Raw genomic sequence first — 18,079 nt, 5'->3', positions numbered from 1 at the left:
AGTAATTCCCATCATTGTTATTCCAAGGAGGAGGAGGAGGAAGTAAAAAAGTCTCCCAGAAATTCACAGAATACTTCATTGACCAGAACTGTGTCAAGGGAATCAGATGAGGTCATCAAGATTCTAGGTCAATATCTTTGCTTTGCTTATTATGTGTATTTGTCTCCTCTTTTCTAGTGTTTTTTTTTTTTTTTTTAAATACAGAATAGGTTGTCTTACCATGACAATGTTAAAGCAGAGGAACAGGGCACGGTCAATGACATTTTCAGTACTGCAATATCTAAACATTTATTCATGGGAAAGAGTTTTTTCTTCATAGTGTCTTCGTATGAAACACTGCCCTTGCCTGAGTCCTGTGACCATTTCAATCAATAACCAGGTCTGAAAGTTGAAGTACAATTGGCTAAGTATTTGTCACAAGACTACCCTGTAAATGGGAAGCCCTGTCAAAATCACATGAAATGGGAGAATGTTGAATACCCAAAGGAGAGTTCTGCCATTTGATGGAGAGAGGGAGAAACAATGGGAAAAGGCCGTGTTCTTACTTAGCAGTAAATAATTTTCAAGCTAATTTTATATCTGTTATATTAAGGGGTAGAAAACTTTAGGCTGTATTTGGAAATACGGTCAAAGTGTTGTGAAAGATGCAAAGCTGCTTTCTGAGGAATATTATGGCTTTACTTTCCAGGTAATACTGAAATCTGTGAACCCCAAACACCAATTATCTTCTTCCACAGTAAAACAATTTCAAGCAGGGCAGGGCACACAGCAGTAAAATAATGGTTAGTAGGGCACATGTTAAAAGACTACATTTCTTGTCTTCATGTGCAGTTGGGGGTGACCACAAGGCAAAGCTTGGTGTGACCATTGGAATATGATATAAAAGATGCAAGCAATTTAAAGGCTTGTCCTTACAGGGAGCAGTGTGCTCACTACTACCCATTTCATTTCACCTTTGCTCTAAACGGCTGATTACAACATACACACAGTAAGTACTCTTGGACTAATGAAGAGAGACACCTTAGAAATTACTAAGTAACAAGAGGAGAGGATCCTACGTCTTTGGGAGCAGTCACCATCCAGCCTTAGACCACTGATTTAAGACTGATACATAAGAAAGAAATTTCTATCTATTTTTGAGTTTTATGACCTGTAGCTAAGATGAAATGGCAAATGAGATGTTATAACCCTTATTTTCACAATAGACCTTCTTCAAACCTCCCCATTACTGATCTGATTTTTCTAAGTGTATGTGCCTGTTCTTAATAAGAAATGATACATATTGTGTACTCTAGATTCCAGTTGGATAGCCATGTAGCACCCAATTTATAAATGCATGTGTGTATGTGGCATGTTTTAAGAATATATAGTAAAATTCTTTTCAGAGAATATACTTTGGGTGTAGGAGTTTTCCAACTCTGATCTACTTAATGTTCAGAATTTTGCAGAGGTACCCCAAGTATCACTGTAACAGTAGGCCACAATCTGGTTTAATGTTAAAGGGTTCTAATTCCTCACATTCTTTCCAAAACTTATTATTTGACTTCTTGATTATAGCATCTTAGTGAGTGTAAAATGGTGTTTCCTTGTGATTTTAATTTGTATCTCCTTAGATAGCTAATAATATTGAAAAAATTTCATGGACTTGTTGGTCATTTCTACACTATCTTTGCAGAAATGTTTATTCAGATCCTTTATATCATTTTTTAAGTTGGGTTATTTACCTGTTTATTATTGAGTCATTAGACTTCTTTATAAATCATAGGTAGAAATCCCTTATCAGATAAATGATTTGAAAGTATTTCCTCTCATTCTGTGGGCTGTCTTTTCACTTTCCTGGTAATGTCCTTTGAGCCATATAAGTCTAAAATTTTTATGAAGTCCAATTTACCTATTCTTTTAACAGAGGGGGTGCATTCCTTGTGCTTCTAGTTTCGTATCTAAAAAGTCATTGCTTAATCCAAAATCATATTTTATTCTAAGAACTTTTTAGTTTTAGCCTTTATATTTAGGTCTTTGATCAATTTTGAGTTAGATATGGTATGAATTAGGCAGATTCCTTCTTTATTTTACATGTGAATATCCAGGTGCCCTGGTACCACTTTTTGAAATGACTATTCTGCCATTGAGAGGTGTAGGCTACATGTACCTTGTCAAAAATCGATTAACTGTAGATGTTAGTCAAGTTAGTTCCTGGACTCTGAATTCCAGTCCAGTGATCTATATTTCTACACATTATCTTGATTACCATAGCTTTGTCATTAGTTTTAACATCAAGAAGTGTGAGACCTTCTTTTTCAAGACTGTTTTGGATCTCTCGCATTTCATTATGAATTTTAGAATCAACTTGTTAATTTCTATAGAGATTAGCTGGGATTCTGAGCAGTATTTTGCTGGGTTGGAGATCAATTTGTGGAGTATTGTCATGTTATTAATTTAAAGTAAGCCTTGTGGTCCACAAATGTCTTTTTATTTATCTAGATCTTTAAAACTTTCTCCTCAGATTGAGAATATAGCTCAGTGGTAGAGTACTTGCCTAGCAGGCATGAGGCCCAGCACCAAACAAACAAAAAAAGAACAAACCCAAATCTTTCTCTCAATAATATTTTGCAATTTTCAGATTGTAAATTTTGCATTTCCTTTGTTAAATGTATTTCAAAGTATTTTATTTTTTGATGGTATTATAAATATAATCATTTCATTTTTAATCATGTTTTAAGTGTATAGAAGTATAATTGATTTCTATATACTAATCTTTTTTCTTATAACCCTGCTGAGCTCACATATTTGTTGTAAATGTTTTTTAGTTATTTCTTAGGGTTTTCTATACAGAAGACCATTTCATCTGAAAATACAAATAGTTTTACTCTTCCTTTCCAGTTTTTTCCCTTTTATTTGCCCTTGCTAGAACTTATAGTTTAATATTGAACAGAAGTGATCACAGAAGCATACTTGTTTCTTTCTTGGTTTCAGGGAGAAAGCATCCAGTCTTCTATCATTAAATAGCTTTCTTACAGATACCAATTATCAAGTTGAGGAAGTTCCTTTCTATTCTTAGTTAAGTGTTTTTATTAAGAAAGGATACTGGATTTTATCAAATGCTTTTTTACCCTTATTAAAATGATTGTATAATTTTTGCTTTTTATTGTATTGATCCTTTTTTTACATTAATTGAGTTTTAGATATAAAGCCAACCTTGGATTACTAGGTAAATCCCATCTAGTCATGGTGTATAATTCTATTTATATATTATATATTGTTGGATTTAGTTTGTTAGTATTTTGTTAATGATTCTGCATCCATATTCTCCAGAGATATTGTTCTATAGTCTTCTTTCCTTATGAACACATACAGTTTCTTGAATGCCACTTCAATCTTTTGCCAAGGACTAGCATAACAAATAAATACCACTTCTACTATGTTACCCCATTCATTTAAGTCTTTGAACTTTGGTTCCCAACTGCCCACAATAAAATATTTACTTTGTAGTATACCTTCCATTATTTCCCAACACAGTTCCTTCACCTAAGAAAGTGGACTTTTTTCAATATCCTATCAAAAATCCTAATGTTTACAATTTCCATGTCTTTTTCCACATTATTTCTCCATACCTTAACCACTTTTTATTAACACCAAATGTAATGTCTATTCTTCTACTGCTTCTCTTCCCCAACATTCAATCTTTAATCTCATGAGTTTATTTAAGCTTATAAGAATGATTCAATCAGTTACAGAATTTAAACTAATTTTTGCATAAATGAGTAATTGTATTTGTGTATATTCTGATCTAATCTCCATTTGTTTACTGTCTATCTTCCCTACCAAATAAATAAGCACTAGAAAATGAGAAAAGATACTTTGCTACTTTAATTGCTATCACCCTAGTGACATCTCTATCTTTCATACATAGAACTGAATATTTATTGAGTAAATACATAGGTTTCTCTTCTCTACCTAGTCAGTTTCAACTTTTCCATGAAGTTACGTCATTGATAAACTGGTCTAATGCCTTCTCTTTCTTCCCTGAATTCTTATAATGTTAAGCTTCCAAAGTGGGATATTTAGCACTTTACACAAACTACTCTATATTCCTTGTTATCACTCTAGTAATCTATGCTTTATTTCCCAAATGATTATAAAATTCTAGAGGGCAGGGACCACAGCGTATTTATCTTTCATATCTCTGTTTGTCTGTAGCCCATAAATGGTAGATATTAAACATTCAATTGACACTATTGAATAAGGATAGGGTAGTCAGTTTAACAGAACCTTAGGAAAACTTAATGCATTTACTGGATTTCTGATTGAAGAGTGATAAACATCATTCTAGCTGAAAAAAAATCAAATTTTAATTGTCTTCTTGATATTTTCCATCTACTTTGAGGAAACCAAGATATGTTTTTGCCTGAGCACAGCCTGTTTATTAGGAGAAAATTTTAACAAATTTTAACATTTACAAGGCTTAACTTAACTAAAACTTCAACAGGTGTGAAAGTTGAAATCCTTTCCTTGAAGAGAACAGGGAGTAAATATGTAATCTCTTTCCCAGGTCTAGATTTTAAGAAATTCAAGGCATTACATCATAACCTCTCTTGTCCATTTAAGGCTCTGCTTGAATTCGTATTTTATTGGAGTCTGTGTTTATTGCCTGGTTACAAGTAGACTATCCAGGTACCTTTGAAGGGAAAAAAATACTTAGCATAGCAATACCACAGAGAGAACACTACATGTATATTACCCAAAATTCCCATCTCCTTTCCTAAATACAGAAACATGTCACTTTTGTTCTGACTTTTCCATTTATGTCTACTTCAAGATAGAGAGCACTGAGATAGATTTGAATATCAATAAACTCCTCTAAACCAATCTCCATTTCCAGCTTCTAACCCAACCTCCACCCATATACTCTTGGGGTATAACTGCCTCTATTTCCCTCATCTTACCCAAAATTCTACTTCATAAAACATCTATTAATATACCACCATACATTTAAGATTCCTTTTTCCTCTTCTTCACCCTCAAGTTCCTATTTCTAACTATTTCTAGCAATCCTTAAGTGGGTCAAATGTATCTGCAAGAAGTCTTTGCTTCTAATGAAAAATTTTCCATTTCTAAAATGAAGAACAACTCCAAAGCAAATAACTTTCAGTTATAGTAGTAAGAATACACTAAAAACCTCAACTTTACCACTACTTTCTGGGCATGTTTTTAACCACAGTTCATACAAAAAAAAAAGTCTAATATGTTTGGCTTATTTGATAACAAACTTTAAAAACATCCAATTAAACTATATTAGTCAGGTATAATAAATCATATTTCAATAGTTTTATGTTCTGTTTTTATATTTAAGCACTATCTAAGAATGGTGGGGTATGGGCTGGGGTTGTAGCTCAGTGGTAGAGCACTTGCCTCATATGCATGTGGCAGTGAGTTTGAACCTCAGCACCACATATATAAAATAAAGGTATTGTGTCCATCTACAACTAAAAGTTTAAAAAAAATTAAAAAGAATGGTGGAGTAAAAAATTTAGCAAATTTACTGATTTATATTCATTGAACACAATGGTTTCTTGACACCCTAGATTTTCTGCAACCCTTTATGTCAACTTCAAAAATCATAATTTCTGGGCTGAGGAAATAGCTCAGTTGGTAGAGTGCTTGCCTCACATGCACAAGGTCCTGGGTTCAGTCCCCAGTATCTCTCTCTCTCTCTCTCTCACACACACACACACACACATACAAAAACTGTAATTTCCTTTCATTTAGCTATGTTGCGCTAAGGGTACAGCAGGTCAAGAGAAGCAACAGTATAGAATGAAGAATGCAGAACAAAGTCTTTAGGAAAAGGGGTTAAGGGACAGAGGTAACATTTTTATATAAGGTTCAAAGTGTGAAAATTATTAAACATTTTTTTTTAATCCAGGGGCACTTTGCCACAGAGTTACACCCCTAGCTTTTTCCTATTTTTGAGACAATGTCTTGCTAAATTGCTTAAGGCCTCACTAAGTTGGCAAGGCTAGATTTGAATTTGCAATCCTTCTGCCTCAGCCTCCTGAGCTGCTGGAATTACAAGTGTGTACCACCATGCCTGGTTTCTTTCATTCTTTTTCTCTTTTCCCAGTTGTAGATGGAACTTTAATTAATTTATTTATATGTGGTGCCTCGAAATTGAACCCAGTGCCTCACATACACTAGGAGAGTGTTCCACCACTGAGCTACAACCTAGCCTGGTTTCTTTCATTCTTTTTTTTTTTTTTTTAAATATTTGGACACAATATCTTTATTTCGTTTGTTTATTTTTTTTATGTGGTGCTGAGGATCAAACCCAGTGCTTCACATGTATGAGGCAAGCACTCTGCCATTGAGCCACAACCCTAGCCCTCTTTCATTCTTAATAAACAGAAATTAGCCTTCTTTGTGACTCATGGTAAGAATAAAAGAAATACCTTTTTCACAGTTTGTTTTCCTGGAATTTTATAGAAGATTTATTCTAAGTACAGATATGACGAAAGAAACACAAAAGAAAAAGCAAAGAAAATACTTCGAGAAGCATCTAACAAGAGTTGTTCTGTTTTATGCTGACATGCTTTGTGGTAATAATAGACTTCCAAAGAAGACCAGATCAAAATTAAAATTCTAGGCAGGCATTCAACTTCTATCATTGTGTCCTTTCTTCACTGAGTATGGGAAATAAAAGACTTACCAGTTATTTATTGAGGATATTCCCACAGTACTCTTACAAAGTTCACTTCCAAAAGAAGCCCTATCCCTGTAATGTATCTGAGTCAATGAAAGCTACACTAGGTTTCTCACAACACACTTTAGAAAATTCAGCAGGGTAATAAAATCATGTTTTTCTGAGGTCATTCTACAGCAATTTTGTAAAGTTGCATGACAAATAAGAGGAAAAGAGACTAAACAAATTTCAAAACTAAAGAACATCAATCCAGAATGTTTTATGATCATATTGTGAATAAAGTTAAATGCAGAATAATTAGCAGAAAGCATCTATTTTAATTATAGCTGTTCTATTGTAAAGTTGGCACAAATGCAGTAACTCTTAATTAAAATCAGGTAATAGTTACCTCTGTGGCCTTTTTTGATGGTTCCAGACCAGTCATATTTGCTACTATTAACTGATGTAAGAGTTGAACTTGAGCCACACTTAGGAAGAAGTCCAGGTTTGTGGTTATATTCACTTCCAAGGAATGGCCACATACTAAAATCTCCTGAAGGAGAGGGCAGGGAACAAAGGTTGAATACAGATAAAGAAATAAGATAGGCTTCAGATAATAATTCATCATTTTTATGCTTATTTGACTATTACTACTTTCTAAGTCTAATGGGACTTAAGTTCATATGTTAATGAGGAAAGCAAAAATGATGAGTGGTCACTTGCCATAGTTTAATGGATTAATTTTAAAATCATTTATATAGGTTTACTATATGCCAGGCCTGGGTCATTAAAAAGAATTTTTCACCTTTTCATATCCATTTGACTTGTTCATGCTTCACAACTTCTATCATTGTTTTAATATATAAGAAACAATGTAGTTCTAAAGCAGGATCTTGTACATCATTTCAAATCAACAAGTATTTACTGAAATTTTTCTAAGAACAGTCACTATAGTAGAATACTAGGATTATCACAAAATATAAAGTTGTTGTTAAAGGACAACTTGCTCATGTGGAGGTTATAATCTAAGGGAGCAGACAGATATAAATAGGCAACTCTAGGTAGGCAATTTTAAGCAAACACTATGGTGTACGTATTCTCCACAGAGAATTCGAAATGTTTGTAATAGCATATGGTACTGAAGCCAAAGATAGCTAGACTAATTAATTTTACTTCTTAAAACTGTTAAACTCTTGGCAGCATTAGTTACCCATCCACTATTTAATGTTGCTGTTCTGTATAACTTGAACATTTATCACTGAAAAACCTATTAGGAAAACAACAAAAGAGACATCCAGAAGCTTCAATTAATAGTTAAGCAAAAGTCCTGCCTCCTGTCATGAAGTTCATGTGGACAACGTTAAATGCTTGGGAATGTCCAACATGCCTTCTCCTTGTTAGCATCATCCAAAGGCATGGATTTGAAAGGACACTATGGCTGTCCAAATACAAACTGGAAAGCTTAGAGTAGTTTTTAATAAAGCCATAAAAAATAGCATATCTGACATGATTATCCTTTTTTTTTTTTGGTTAAACAAACTTTTTCTCCACAAATTTCCTGTATTCTCTCATTATACTTGGAATTCTTATTTTAGTCATGATGAAAAAAAGTCATTGGCTCAGAGGTTTTATTTTTATTTTTTTAATTGTCATTGTAACATTTCCCAGAAAGATGAAACGTTGTCCTAAAAATATGTTAGTTCTATTAGAATATCATCCTGTGAAAATAAGCATCCTGTAATTGTAGGTTAAATGGTATAAATGCAATGGTAGAATCATTAGCTAACACCATAAAAATAAGTTCTGTTTTTACTTCTTTTATGACTATCATCTTCTGATCAGTTTGATCTTTAAAATAGTTGTACATGAGGCAATTAAGATATGTATGAGGAAACTGAGCAACTGGGAATTTAAATGAATAGCTGCTGGGGATCACACCCAGGGCCTCATACTTGTTAGGAAAGCACTGTACCATTGAGCTATAATACCAATCCTTTTATTTCATTTTTTTGTGAGCCAAATATAATCATGAAATTGAAATACTTCTAAAATGTGATTCCAATGTGTAAATCTTTTTTTATATGTATTTTTAGTTGATGGACCTTTATTTTATTTACTTGTGTGCAGTGCTGAGAATAGAACCTAAAATGCATTTAATATACCTAACAAACCAAAAATCTTAGCTTAGCAATGCAGTGTACTGTGGAGTATTCTACAGCATCTTTCTAATACATCTATATACTGACAAAATAATATGGAATTCTCAGAATATAGATGTGTTAGAAAGATGCTATAGAAGTTAATAGTATCAAGTTAGAGCTAGACCAACTGAGTTCATATCTTGTTATGCTTTCTACTTCTTGTGAAATTTTGCAAATTGGACACCCTCTTAAAACCTCAGTTTCCTCATCTATAAAATTCAGGTAGTAGTAGATTATCAGCTACATTATCATGAGGATTAAATGAGTTATTACAAGGATAGCAATAACTGTATAGCATTAGGAAGTGCTTAGTAAATATTAGCTATGATGTTAAATCTTATTATTAATAAGCTAGTTTGATGTCACATGGGATGAAACTCGAAAATTCAAAACATATCAAGAGGAATTGCTCTATTATTTAGACTAAAATGACATCTATATTATGTCCTACCTCTGTATGTAGATTTTCTGGAGAACTTATTTTGGTGAAAATTATGGCAGGTGCTCCAGTTATTCGTACAGAAAAGTCAGTCAAAATGGGGGTCAAAATTGCTCTCCGTTCTTGATGTCGCCTTATGCTAAAAGATAAAGTAAAAAAATATTAGTTCACTTTTTTCAAGGATAATTTTTTCATTAAGATTTTAAACGATGAAAATAGATGACAAAATTATATTACTATTCTGAGAGTACTGCACATTTTATAGACACAGTTTCTTAACTGTAATACCACAAAGACCTATGAAAGATAGGAAAAATCTTCACTGAAAAAAATCAGATATAATTAAGGCATTTCACATTAGTATCATCTTAAGATCATTTTTCTTACAAATAGATGCATATCATTGTTATCATCAAATAATTTTACTATTTTTGGAATGTTTTTAAAACCAGGAATTGAACCTAGGGGCACTTAACCAATGAGACACATGCCTAACACTTTTTTTATATTTTATTTAGAGACACAGTCTAAGTTGCTGAGGCTGACTCTGAACTCACAATCCTCTAATCTCAGCCTCCTGAGCCACTGGAATTAGAGGCATGTGCCACTGCTCCCAGCTGAAATAATTTTTGATTTCCTCCTTTTAATATTTCTGACCTTCCATTTGACAACTGCCATCTTTTCCAATCTCATAGGCTCATGAGCACATCCTCTTAATCTTTGAACTCCTTTTGTTAAGCTCTAAGAACCATCTTACTTAATGAATTACTGCAGCCTTTAAAGTCCATTTAATGGTTTTTGTGTCTAAAACCAAATGTTTTCTCAAAACCACTCTGCATATAAAGTAAAAATCAGTATTAGACCGACATCACCAATGAGAAAATGAAGTTCTAGACTAAAGTTATCCAATAGGAACAAAGGCTCCAGAACTGGCTTGGAGGGCAAGTTGATGTCAGACAACACACATTCTTACCTCTGATCAGTTATATAGCACAATATTTCTACTCAGCATTGAAAATTGCTAAGAATTTCAAATGAAGCACTGATTGCATGGTAGAAGATGAAACTGGAAAACAATGCTGAGAAACCAAATCTCATGCTGTTACCTTCGAGACCATTTTTTATATCCTTAATTTTTATTCTGAAATAATATATTATGTTTATGTTTTATTGAAAGTCATACCTTAAAATTTCCTTTGAACCATATTAATATAATATTCTTTATAAAAGTTTCTTATGATTTCCTTATATTATAAAGTGATAAAGTTGAAATCAAATAATTGACATGTTATCTCATGAAAAAATGTAGATAAAATCCAAGTTTATGTATATCTTCCCCCCAACCCCCTGCCAAATCAGAGGAGCCTAGAGAGTACTAACGTCTTTTGTTAAATGTGCAATAGGCAGAGCTTTATGAGATGTCTGCCAAAAAAGTAAATTGGATCATCTGGTTCTGTGACACATAAGTATTAGATTTCAAGAAAGTCAATTTTAAAGAATTAAGAGATCTGGTAAGTAGAGAGTAACAGGAAGAAGTATTAAAATATGTGACTACAGAGGAAGGGTTTAGATCCTGAGAGACACTATAATTATAGCCTAATAGCTCAAATTCCATAAAATGACCAATGTGAGAAACATGTAACATCTGATGTGCTCTCCTCATAGGGGAGTGCTAAAATATATGATAGATTAAAAATACCTTAAAATGGAAAAGATGGCAGGGAACCAAATAAAAACAAGTGTTAACTAAAGTACTGATGGAAACAAAAAGTACTTGTCCACATCACATATTTTTTATTGTTGTGTAATGAATTAAATCAGTAAAAAAGCATGAGACATATGATTATAGAATAAAATTTAAATCAAGTCATTAGTATTAGAAACAAAAAGTTAAATTCTGAAATATTACAGTTGTTTGTGGAGGACCTCAGCACTCTCAGTAAACCAAGTAAATACATTTTAATAGCTATTTTGAGACAAGGCAAGAGTTTTGAAATAAACTGGTTACCTAGATCTTGGATACCTGAAGAGCTAAGAAAATATTAATTAACCTATCTGAAAAAGGAGCAAGGGAATTTGCCTGTTTTGCCAAGAGAACTTGTTGAAAAACAAAACATAACAAAACAACAAAAAATTATGTATATAAAATACATAAACAAAAAACAAAAAAACCATCTATCTTCCTGGAAAATAAAAAATGGGAAATTCCCCATGTGTGTTGAGTAGTTTTAATTTATACTACCTGTATGGTCCTGGAATACTCTTTTGGAGTTATTTACATAAAAGGGGCATAAGATCATTTATAATGCTATAGCATCTGTCCCAAATAGACCAAAATCTCTTTACAAAAACATGTCCTAGGCTGGGATTGTGGCTCAGTGGCATAGCACATGCCTTGCAAGTGTGAGGCACCGAGTTCAATCCTCAGTACCACGTAGAAATAAATAAAATGAAGGTATTGTGTCCATCTAGAACTAAAAATGTTTTTTAAAAAAATCATGTCCTCAATGAAAACAGAATTCTCAAGGACAAAGACCACTGAATATAAGCTTTTAATCACAGATATAATGAGAGCAACTAAGAACAGAGCAGGGAGAAAGAGCAGGAAGAAATGATTAACATTAAACAGAGACATGAGGTAGGAGGGAAAGGGAGAGAAAAGGGAAATTGCATGGAAATGGAGGGAGACCCTCATTGTTATACAAAACTACATATAAGAGGTTGTGAGGGTAAGGGGAAAATACACAAGGAGGGAAATGAATTACAGTAGATGGGGTAGAGAGAGAAGATGGGAGGGGAGGGGAGGGGAGGGGAGGGGGGAAAGTAGAGGATAGGAAAGGTAGCAGAATACAACAGTTACTAATAGGGCATTATGTAAAAATGTGGATGTGTAACCAATGTGATTCTGCAATCTGTATTTGGGGTAAAAATGGGAGTTCATAATCCACTTGAATCTAATGTATGAAATATGATATGTCAAGAGCTTTGTAATGTTTTGAACAACCAATAATAAAAAAAAATTAAATGAGAAAAAAAAAATAAACTCACCTATATAGAAAAAAGTTTACCTACAGTATGCTATGGCACATGGGGTTAGGAAAGTTGTGGAAGAAATATTTCTCTGATGCACTCTAATATAACAATGATTTATACTGTCCACAGAAACAACAACAAAAAAGACACATTTATTTGTAGCTATCATCTAATATAGAGGATTGTATCCACAGAAACTAAACTCTTATTAAAAAATTAACAAAACATTGACTCTCATAGGTTCTAATCAAGTAACAGGAAAACAGTCCTGTGTTAACAAAAGCTTTTCAGTTAAGTTTTGGAAGGTGTATTTTGTAAGCAAAGGAAAGTATTGTTTTCCAAAACTATTATTAAGCAAGAATGCTACAGGTATATGCCACATGCAGTGATGAAAACATATTCAGAAAGACTGACCATTTTTCCTGGGCTCAAGGTACTCTAAAATTCTGCCCAACTACCACACATTTGGTGTGTCTGTGTGCAAAATAACAAAGAAATTTAATGATACTTCAAATATTGCATATTATGAAGTAGGAAAAATGGTATCAAAGTTTTCCAAAGTATTCTACTAAAACAATAGAATGAAAAATGTTGATGGCCTACTTGTGCAGGCCAATGCTTAAACAAAATAATTTCCTGCCATGGTATTAGAGCTGAGCTCCAAAGAGAAGTAGTAAAGCAGAAGATACTTAAGTCTTGTGATGATTACCACTGACAATCAATGAATTACAAAGGATTATTTTTAAATATGAAAAACAGTAATATTCACAAACATTTATTGTGAACCATCAGGTATCTGAAAACCTATTTGTTACATAAACCTTTTCCTAAAGATTACTCTTATTTTGAGATTAATGAGAGTCACAAGGATAAATAATTTGAATTGTATAGTAACTTTGAACATGAAATATTTACTTACATGTTTAAGCCTACTTAAGTGTTTTTTCAAGAGGAACACTATCCAAAGACTTCCTAATGCAATTAAAATAAAAGTCAAACTCCCTTTGACCACTCCATTTGTAATTTAGCTCTTCTCTCCCTAAAATGTGACTTCTATTGCTTTTTTCATCCTAGCCAAGCATGATCCATAAATGTACTAAAGTTGTTCCTACTCAAGGATCTTTGCTCTGCCTGGAACATCTAAGGTAGAAATACTGCAGCGGAATTTGCATGTACAGCTCATTCTTTTCATTTGGGTATTAAAAGAGGCCTCCCCTGAGCCCCAATCTAAGGAAATTTCCCAGTCACTCTTTTTTTTTTTTTTTTAAAGAGAGAGGGGGGGGGGAGAGAGAGAGAATTTTAATATTATTTTTTAGTTATCAGCGTACACTACATCTTTGTTTGTATGTGGTGCTGAGGATCGAACCCGGGCCGCACGCATACCAAGCGAGCATGCTACCGCTTGAGCCACATCCCCAGCCCTCCCAGTCACTCTTGTCACATTATACCAATATATTATTTTCATAGAATTTATCTTTCTCTGAAATTGAGAAACATGAACTTGAGTATTCACTATGATGCCAGGGTCTTTACTAGTGCTGGGAGAAATGGCAAAAATGGATACATAGTGCTGATTCTCATGGAGCTGAGTTTAACAGGAAAGATAACTAAGCAAAATAATCATAAAGTATAAAAAATATAATAAGGGTGGTATGGGAAGACTCAGTAAATTACCTATCTTTTACCTTAAGGTTCTACACATACAAAACATCTTATGAACAATGGTATAATGACTATAGGTTGTAATGAGAATTATTTTAAAATATATTTAAATAATGAGAGTCACAAGGATAAATAATTTGAATTGTATAGTAACTTTGAACATGAAATATTTACTTACACGTTTATGCAGAATATTTAAATAAAATATTTAAATAAAATGCCAATGTAAATTTAGTTTGGCAAAATCAAATAAAATTAAAAATGAATATTCCAAAAATGTGCCAAAACAAAACAAAAATAACAAACCAACAAAACCATAAAACACCAACTCTAAAAACTCATCCTCAAAAACAGGACAAAAATCCAACAAATAATAAAATAAAAAACTATGGTTAATGTAACCGTGATGATAACAAGTGCTAGATTTATTATAACCTCTATATAATAGTTTTATGAGCATGCCTGAATTGAAATATTAACATAACTCAATTTTACTGAGATGGCTAACGAATAATACCTCTGGTTATTCCCTCCAGTTGTTTATATTATAGCTAGAAACTCCTGCATCTAATTTTACTTGATAGAACTGATGAAGAAAACCTTCAATATAAGCTTCACTGAGGAGGGAGAGACTAGAGGAAGTGCTAAATTTGTTAGGAAGAGAATATTATAGGTTGTACCTTGGAAAAAAAATAGAAATCTGCCAAGAGATGGAAGGTCAAGAGATTTCTTTTATTTCATTATAAGGCTTTTAATAACATATATTGATGTACCAGGGACACTCATAAAATTACACGTAATAATAGATATTTGTTTTACATATGCTTTTAGGTACACTTTTGATATTATTTTCTTTGGCTACTTCTATTAAAAACAAAATGTTGCAGGAGAGAAATTTGTTATTTGAGGATTTGGTTAATTGAGTTTTAATGACTCAGGCATCTATTTGTCTCTATAACGATTACCATGCCAGAGCTGAAAGATTTCATAATAATTGAAGAATGGGCTGGGGTTGAGGGCACTTGCCTAGTATTTTTGAGTACCTACAGTCTGTCAGTCACTATGCAAAGATATAAGGAAGAATGAGACCAGACAAGACAGGATCTCTTTCCATTTACTTCTCTGACATTTCTTCAGATTGCAACCGAACACCTTCAATCAAGATGGAAGGAAGCAGATATCTGCTGGTTACTGTAAGTAAAAACTGTTTGCTTCCTTTTGCTGTTATCAGGATTACTTTTTCCTTCACTGTTAGTCCCTAGGTACTTTAAACAGGAAGGGAATCTCATTCTTTCATGGAAAGTCATGGAAAGGTTTAAGCAAAGCATTATAAAATTTTATAATGTTTAGGCCATTCTAAGCATTAGTCTATGAAATATGAGAATTAGACTAAGTTCTATAATTTCATTAAGTGTTAGGTTTGATAAACTAGCAAATTAATATAAGAAAAGGGATGGTTTTCAGGTTAAAGATTTAAAACAAAGAAAACTGCTTTCATTGCACATTCCATTTAGGATTTCAGGTGCAATTCTGAAAAAATTTCATATTTGTTTAATTACAAATCAAAATATACAAAGGCTTCTGTCAGGTGTGAACATTTTTGAAAGTGGATAACACTTTCAAAAACTAAAGAGATCTAAAGACACACCAAATATTCACAATCTCTCAGAAATAAGGTTAGTAGTAACATGTGGTTCTGGGATTTTAATGTCAACACTTAGCAACAGTTACCCACATTTAATGTTATGGTGACTATGACATATAGGACTGATTGGGGGAATCTGTCATATTCAAATTCTGCTTGATAAGCAAACATAGAAACAACAATCTTAAAAGAAATCTGTTAGGGGGAACAATCCACAGAATATTACATGAATTTGAAACATTTGTATCAAAATATTTAAGTGAACATATATTTCTCTGGTAATAAAGTTTAAAAGATAAAATTTCTAAGGATATAAACATAATCAGTGATAGGAAGAAATAGAAAAATAGCTGTTAAAAGGAAATTTTTTTTAGTTTATATATAACAGCAGAATGCATTACAATTCTTATTACATATATAAAGTTCAGTTTTTCTTATCTCTGGTTGTATACATAGAATAGTCACACCAATTCGTGTCCTCGTACAAACTCTGCCCTATCTAGAGTTTGTCTATTCCTCCCATGCTCCCCACTCCCTATCCCACTATGAATCAGCTTCCTTATTTCAGAGAAAACACTCAGCATTTGGTTTTTGGGGATTGGCTAACTTCACTTAGTATTATCTTCTCTAACTCCATTCATTTTCCTGCAAATGCCATGATATGGAAAACTTTTTTAAAAAAAGATTTAGCTAAGAATGAACTGTAGCATAAACTTATGGGGGCAAAGCCTAAGCAAATAAGGAAACTGAGTAAGAAAACCAGGGTTCTAGACTTAGTTCTATAACTGACACCGAACAAGCCAAGGATTATCATTAATCTTAGTATTCTGTAGTGCTTTTGTTGTATAACAACTTGTGAAGGATGGCTCAGAGTTTTAAGTTTGTCAAGAGAAATCTGCACAAGGTGTGGAAGGTGTAAGGAAACAGTAGTAACCAAAGTTCTATGAAGACCATCAAGGTTTAAATGCAGTGAAAGGCCAATGCAGAGGTGTTGGAAGATACTAGCTTATCCTCACTTTCCTTGGCTCTGTGATCATGTCTTTCTCCTGACTTAACTTCAGGCCCAAACCCAGATGCAGAGACCACTACTTCCCACTAATTTCTCTATCAGTCTCCTCATGGTCCCACTCTAACAGCGAGATGCACCTAGTTTCCCAGGTTCTTTTGAAAGCTGCAATGATTTTATCCAGATCAAGGACTTCGAGAGGCTTTTGTTGTCACTTTTCTCTGATCCTCTAAGTCCCTCTTTTAGATCCTTACTTCCCAGCTTCTTCCCCAATTGGGTAATATTTTATTCCTAAAATAAATTACTTATTATAATCCTCATAGTGCTCTGCTGTCTGGTTGAATCCTTTCAGCTTTGGAAAATTAAGATTTGGGAAGAGGACATCTATAAGTTTTAGAATTTAATAATTCTCTATGCTTAATTTTCATTCCCTTGTTCCCAACATAACACACAGAAACACATCATAATCAAAGAAAAAAATTGCATAACATACTCAGAAGAAGAGAATGAAAATCATTAAAAAAGACTACTATTTGGTACTGGTCAGGCGAGGGAGTAAATTATTCTTTACTTTGTATCTCTGTATCTTTTGAATTTTACCTAAAGTATCTATTTAAAAACACATAGAATTATATTAAGGCCTTGTTTATACTTTTGTTGAGATTATGCATCAGAACTGGGCTCTATTAGATCTAAAATTTCCTGTCTTCATCTGAATAAATATCTCTCAGAAACATTTATACTCAGTGACCTGACTTGTCATGTCAGTTAATCATCCAACCATTCAAATTTTCATTGATTCACTCAAATCTTTATTTTCTATTATGTGACCAGTATGATGTTTTGTGCTTCAGTTTCTTCATGTATACTCAGGGGAAAAAATTTTTTTACAACTTTATTGTAAAAATTAAGTTAAACAAGGTAAAGTGATAAATATTATATAACCCAATATTATATAACCCCTTATGAATACCATTATTATTATTATTATTATTATTATTATTATTATGATGATGATGATGACATGGAGAAAAATATAGTTTTGGTATTAAAGGAATAGAACTAAAGCAATCATCATTGCAAAAGGAGTATGGTAAAGACTACACAAGATGATTTAAAGAAATCTAATCTTTTTTTTAAGTTGTAGATGGATACAATACCTTTATCTTATTTATTTTTATGTGGTACTGAGGATCAAATCCTGTGCCTCCCATGTGCTAGGTTAAGTGCTTTACCACTGAGCTACAACCCCAGCCCCAAGAAATCTAATCTTATAAGAGAATTCACGAAAAATTAACTTTATTACAATCATAAATACCTCAGTTTTACAATATAAAGTTAAGTTTTAATGCCTAGTATCTTCTTTCTAGCAAATAATCTTACCTATCTCTCTGATAAGAACCATGAACAGCCTGGC

At 32.9% G+C, this 18,079-nt stretch overlaps 1 protein-coding gene across 3 annotated transcripts in view; it reads right to left on the bottom strand.

The window, feature by feature from the left end:
- The window catches only part of Vps13b (vacuolar protein sorting 13 homolog B), a 736,334-nt gene that overhangs the window by 240,874 nt on the left and 477,381 nt on the right, over positions 1 to 18,079 (bottom strand). For all 3 annotated transcript variants that reach the window (XM_076835849.2, XM_076835851.2, XM_076835850.2), the window contains exons 32-33: positions 9,329 to 9,455; positions 7,086 to 7,229 (exon numbers count right to left, since the gene is read on the bottom strand). In XM_076835849.2, the coding sequence (XP_076691964.2) occupies positions 7,086 to 7,229; positions 9,329 to 9,455 (271 nt within the window). The remainder of the gene's footprint in view (positions 1 to 7,085; positions 7,230 to 9,328; positions 9,456 to 18,079) is intronic.

This window comes from Callospermophilus lateralis, chromosome 16 (genome assembly GCF_048772815.1).
Source record: "Callospermophilus lateralis isolate mCalLat2 chromosome 16, mCalLat2.hap1, whole genome shotgun sequence".
NCBI lineage: Eukaryota > Metazoa > Chordata > Mammalia > Rodentia > Sciuridae > Callospermophilus > Callospermophilus lateralis.
Note: the sequence above shows the minus strand (reverse complement) of the source record. Positions and strands in the feature narration are given on the sequence as shown.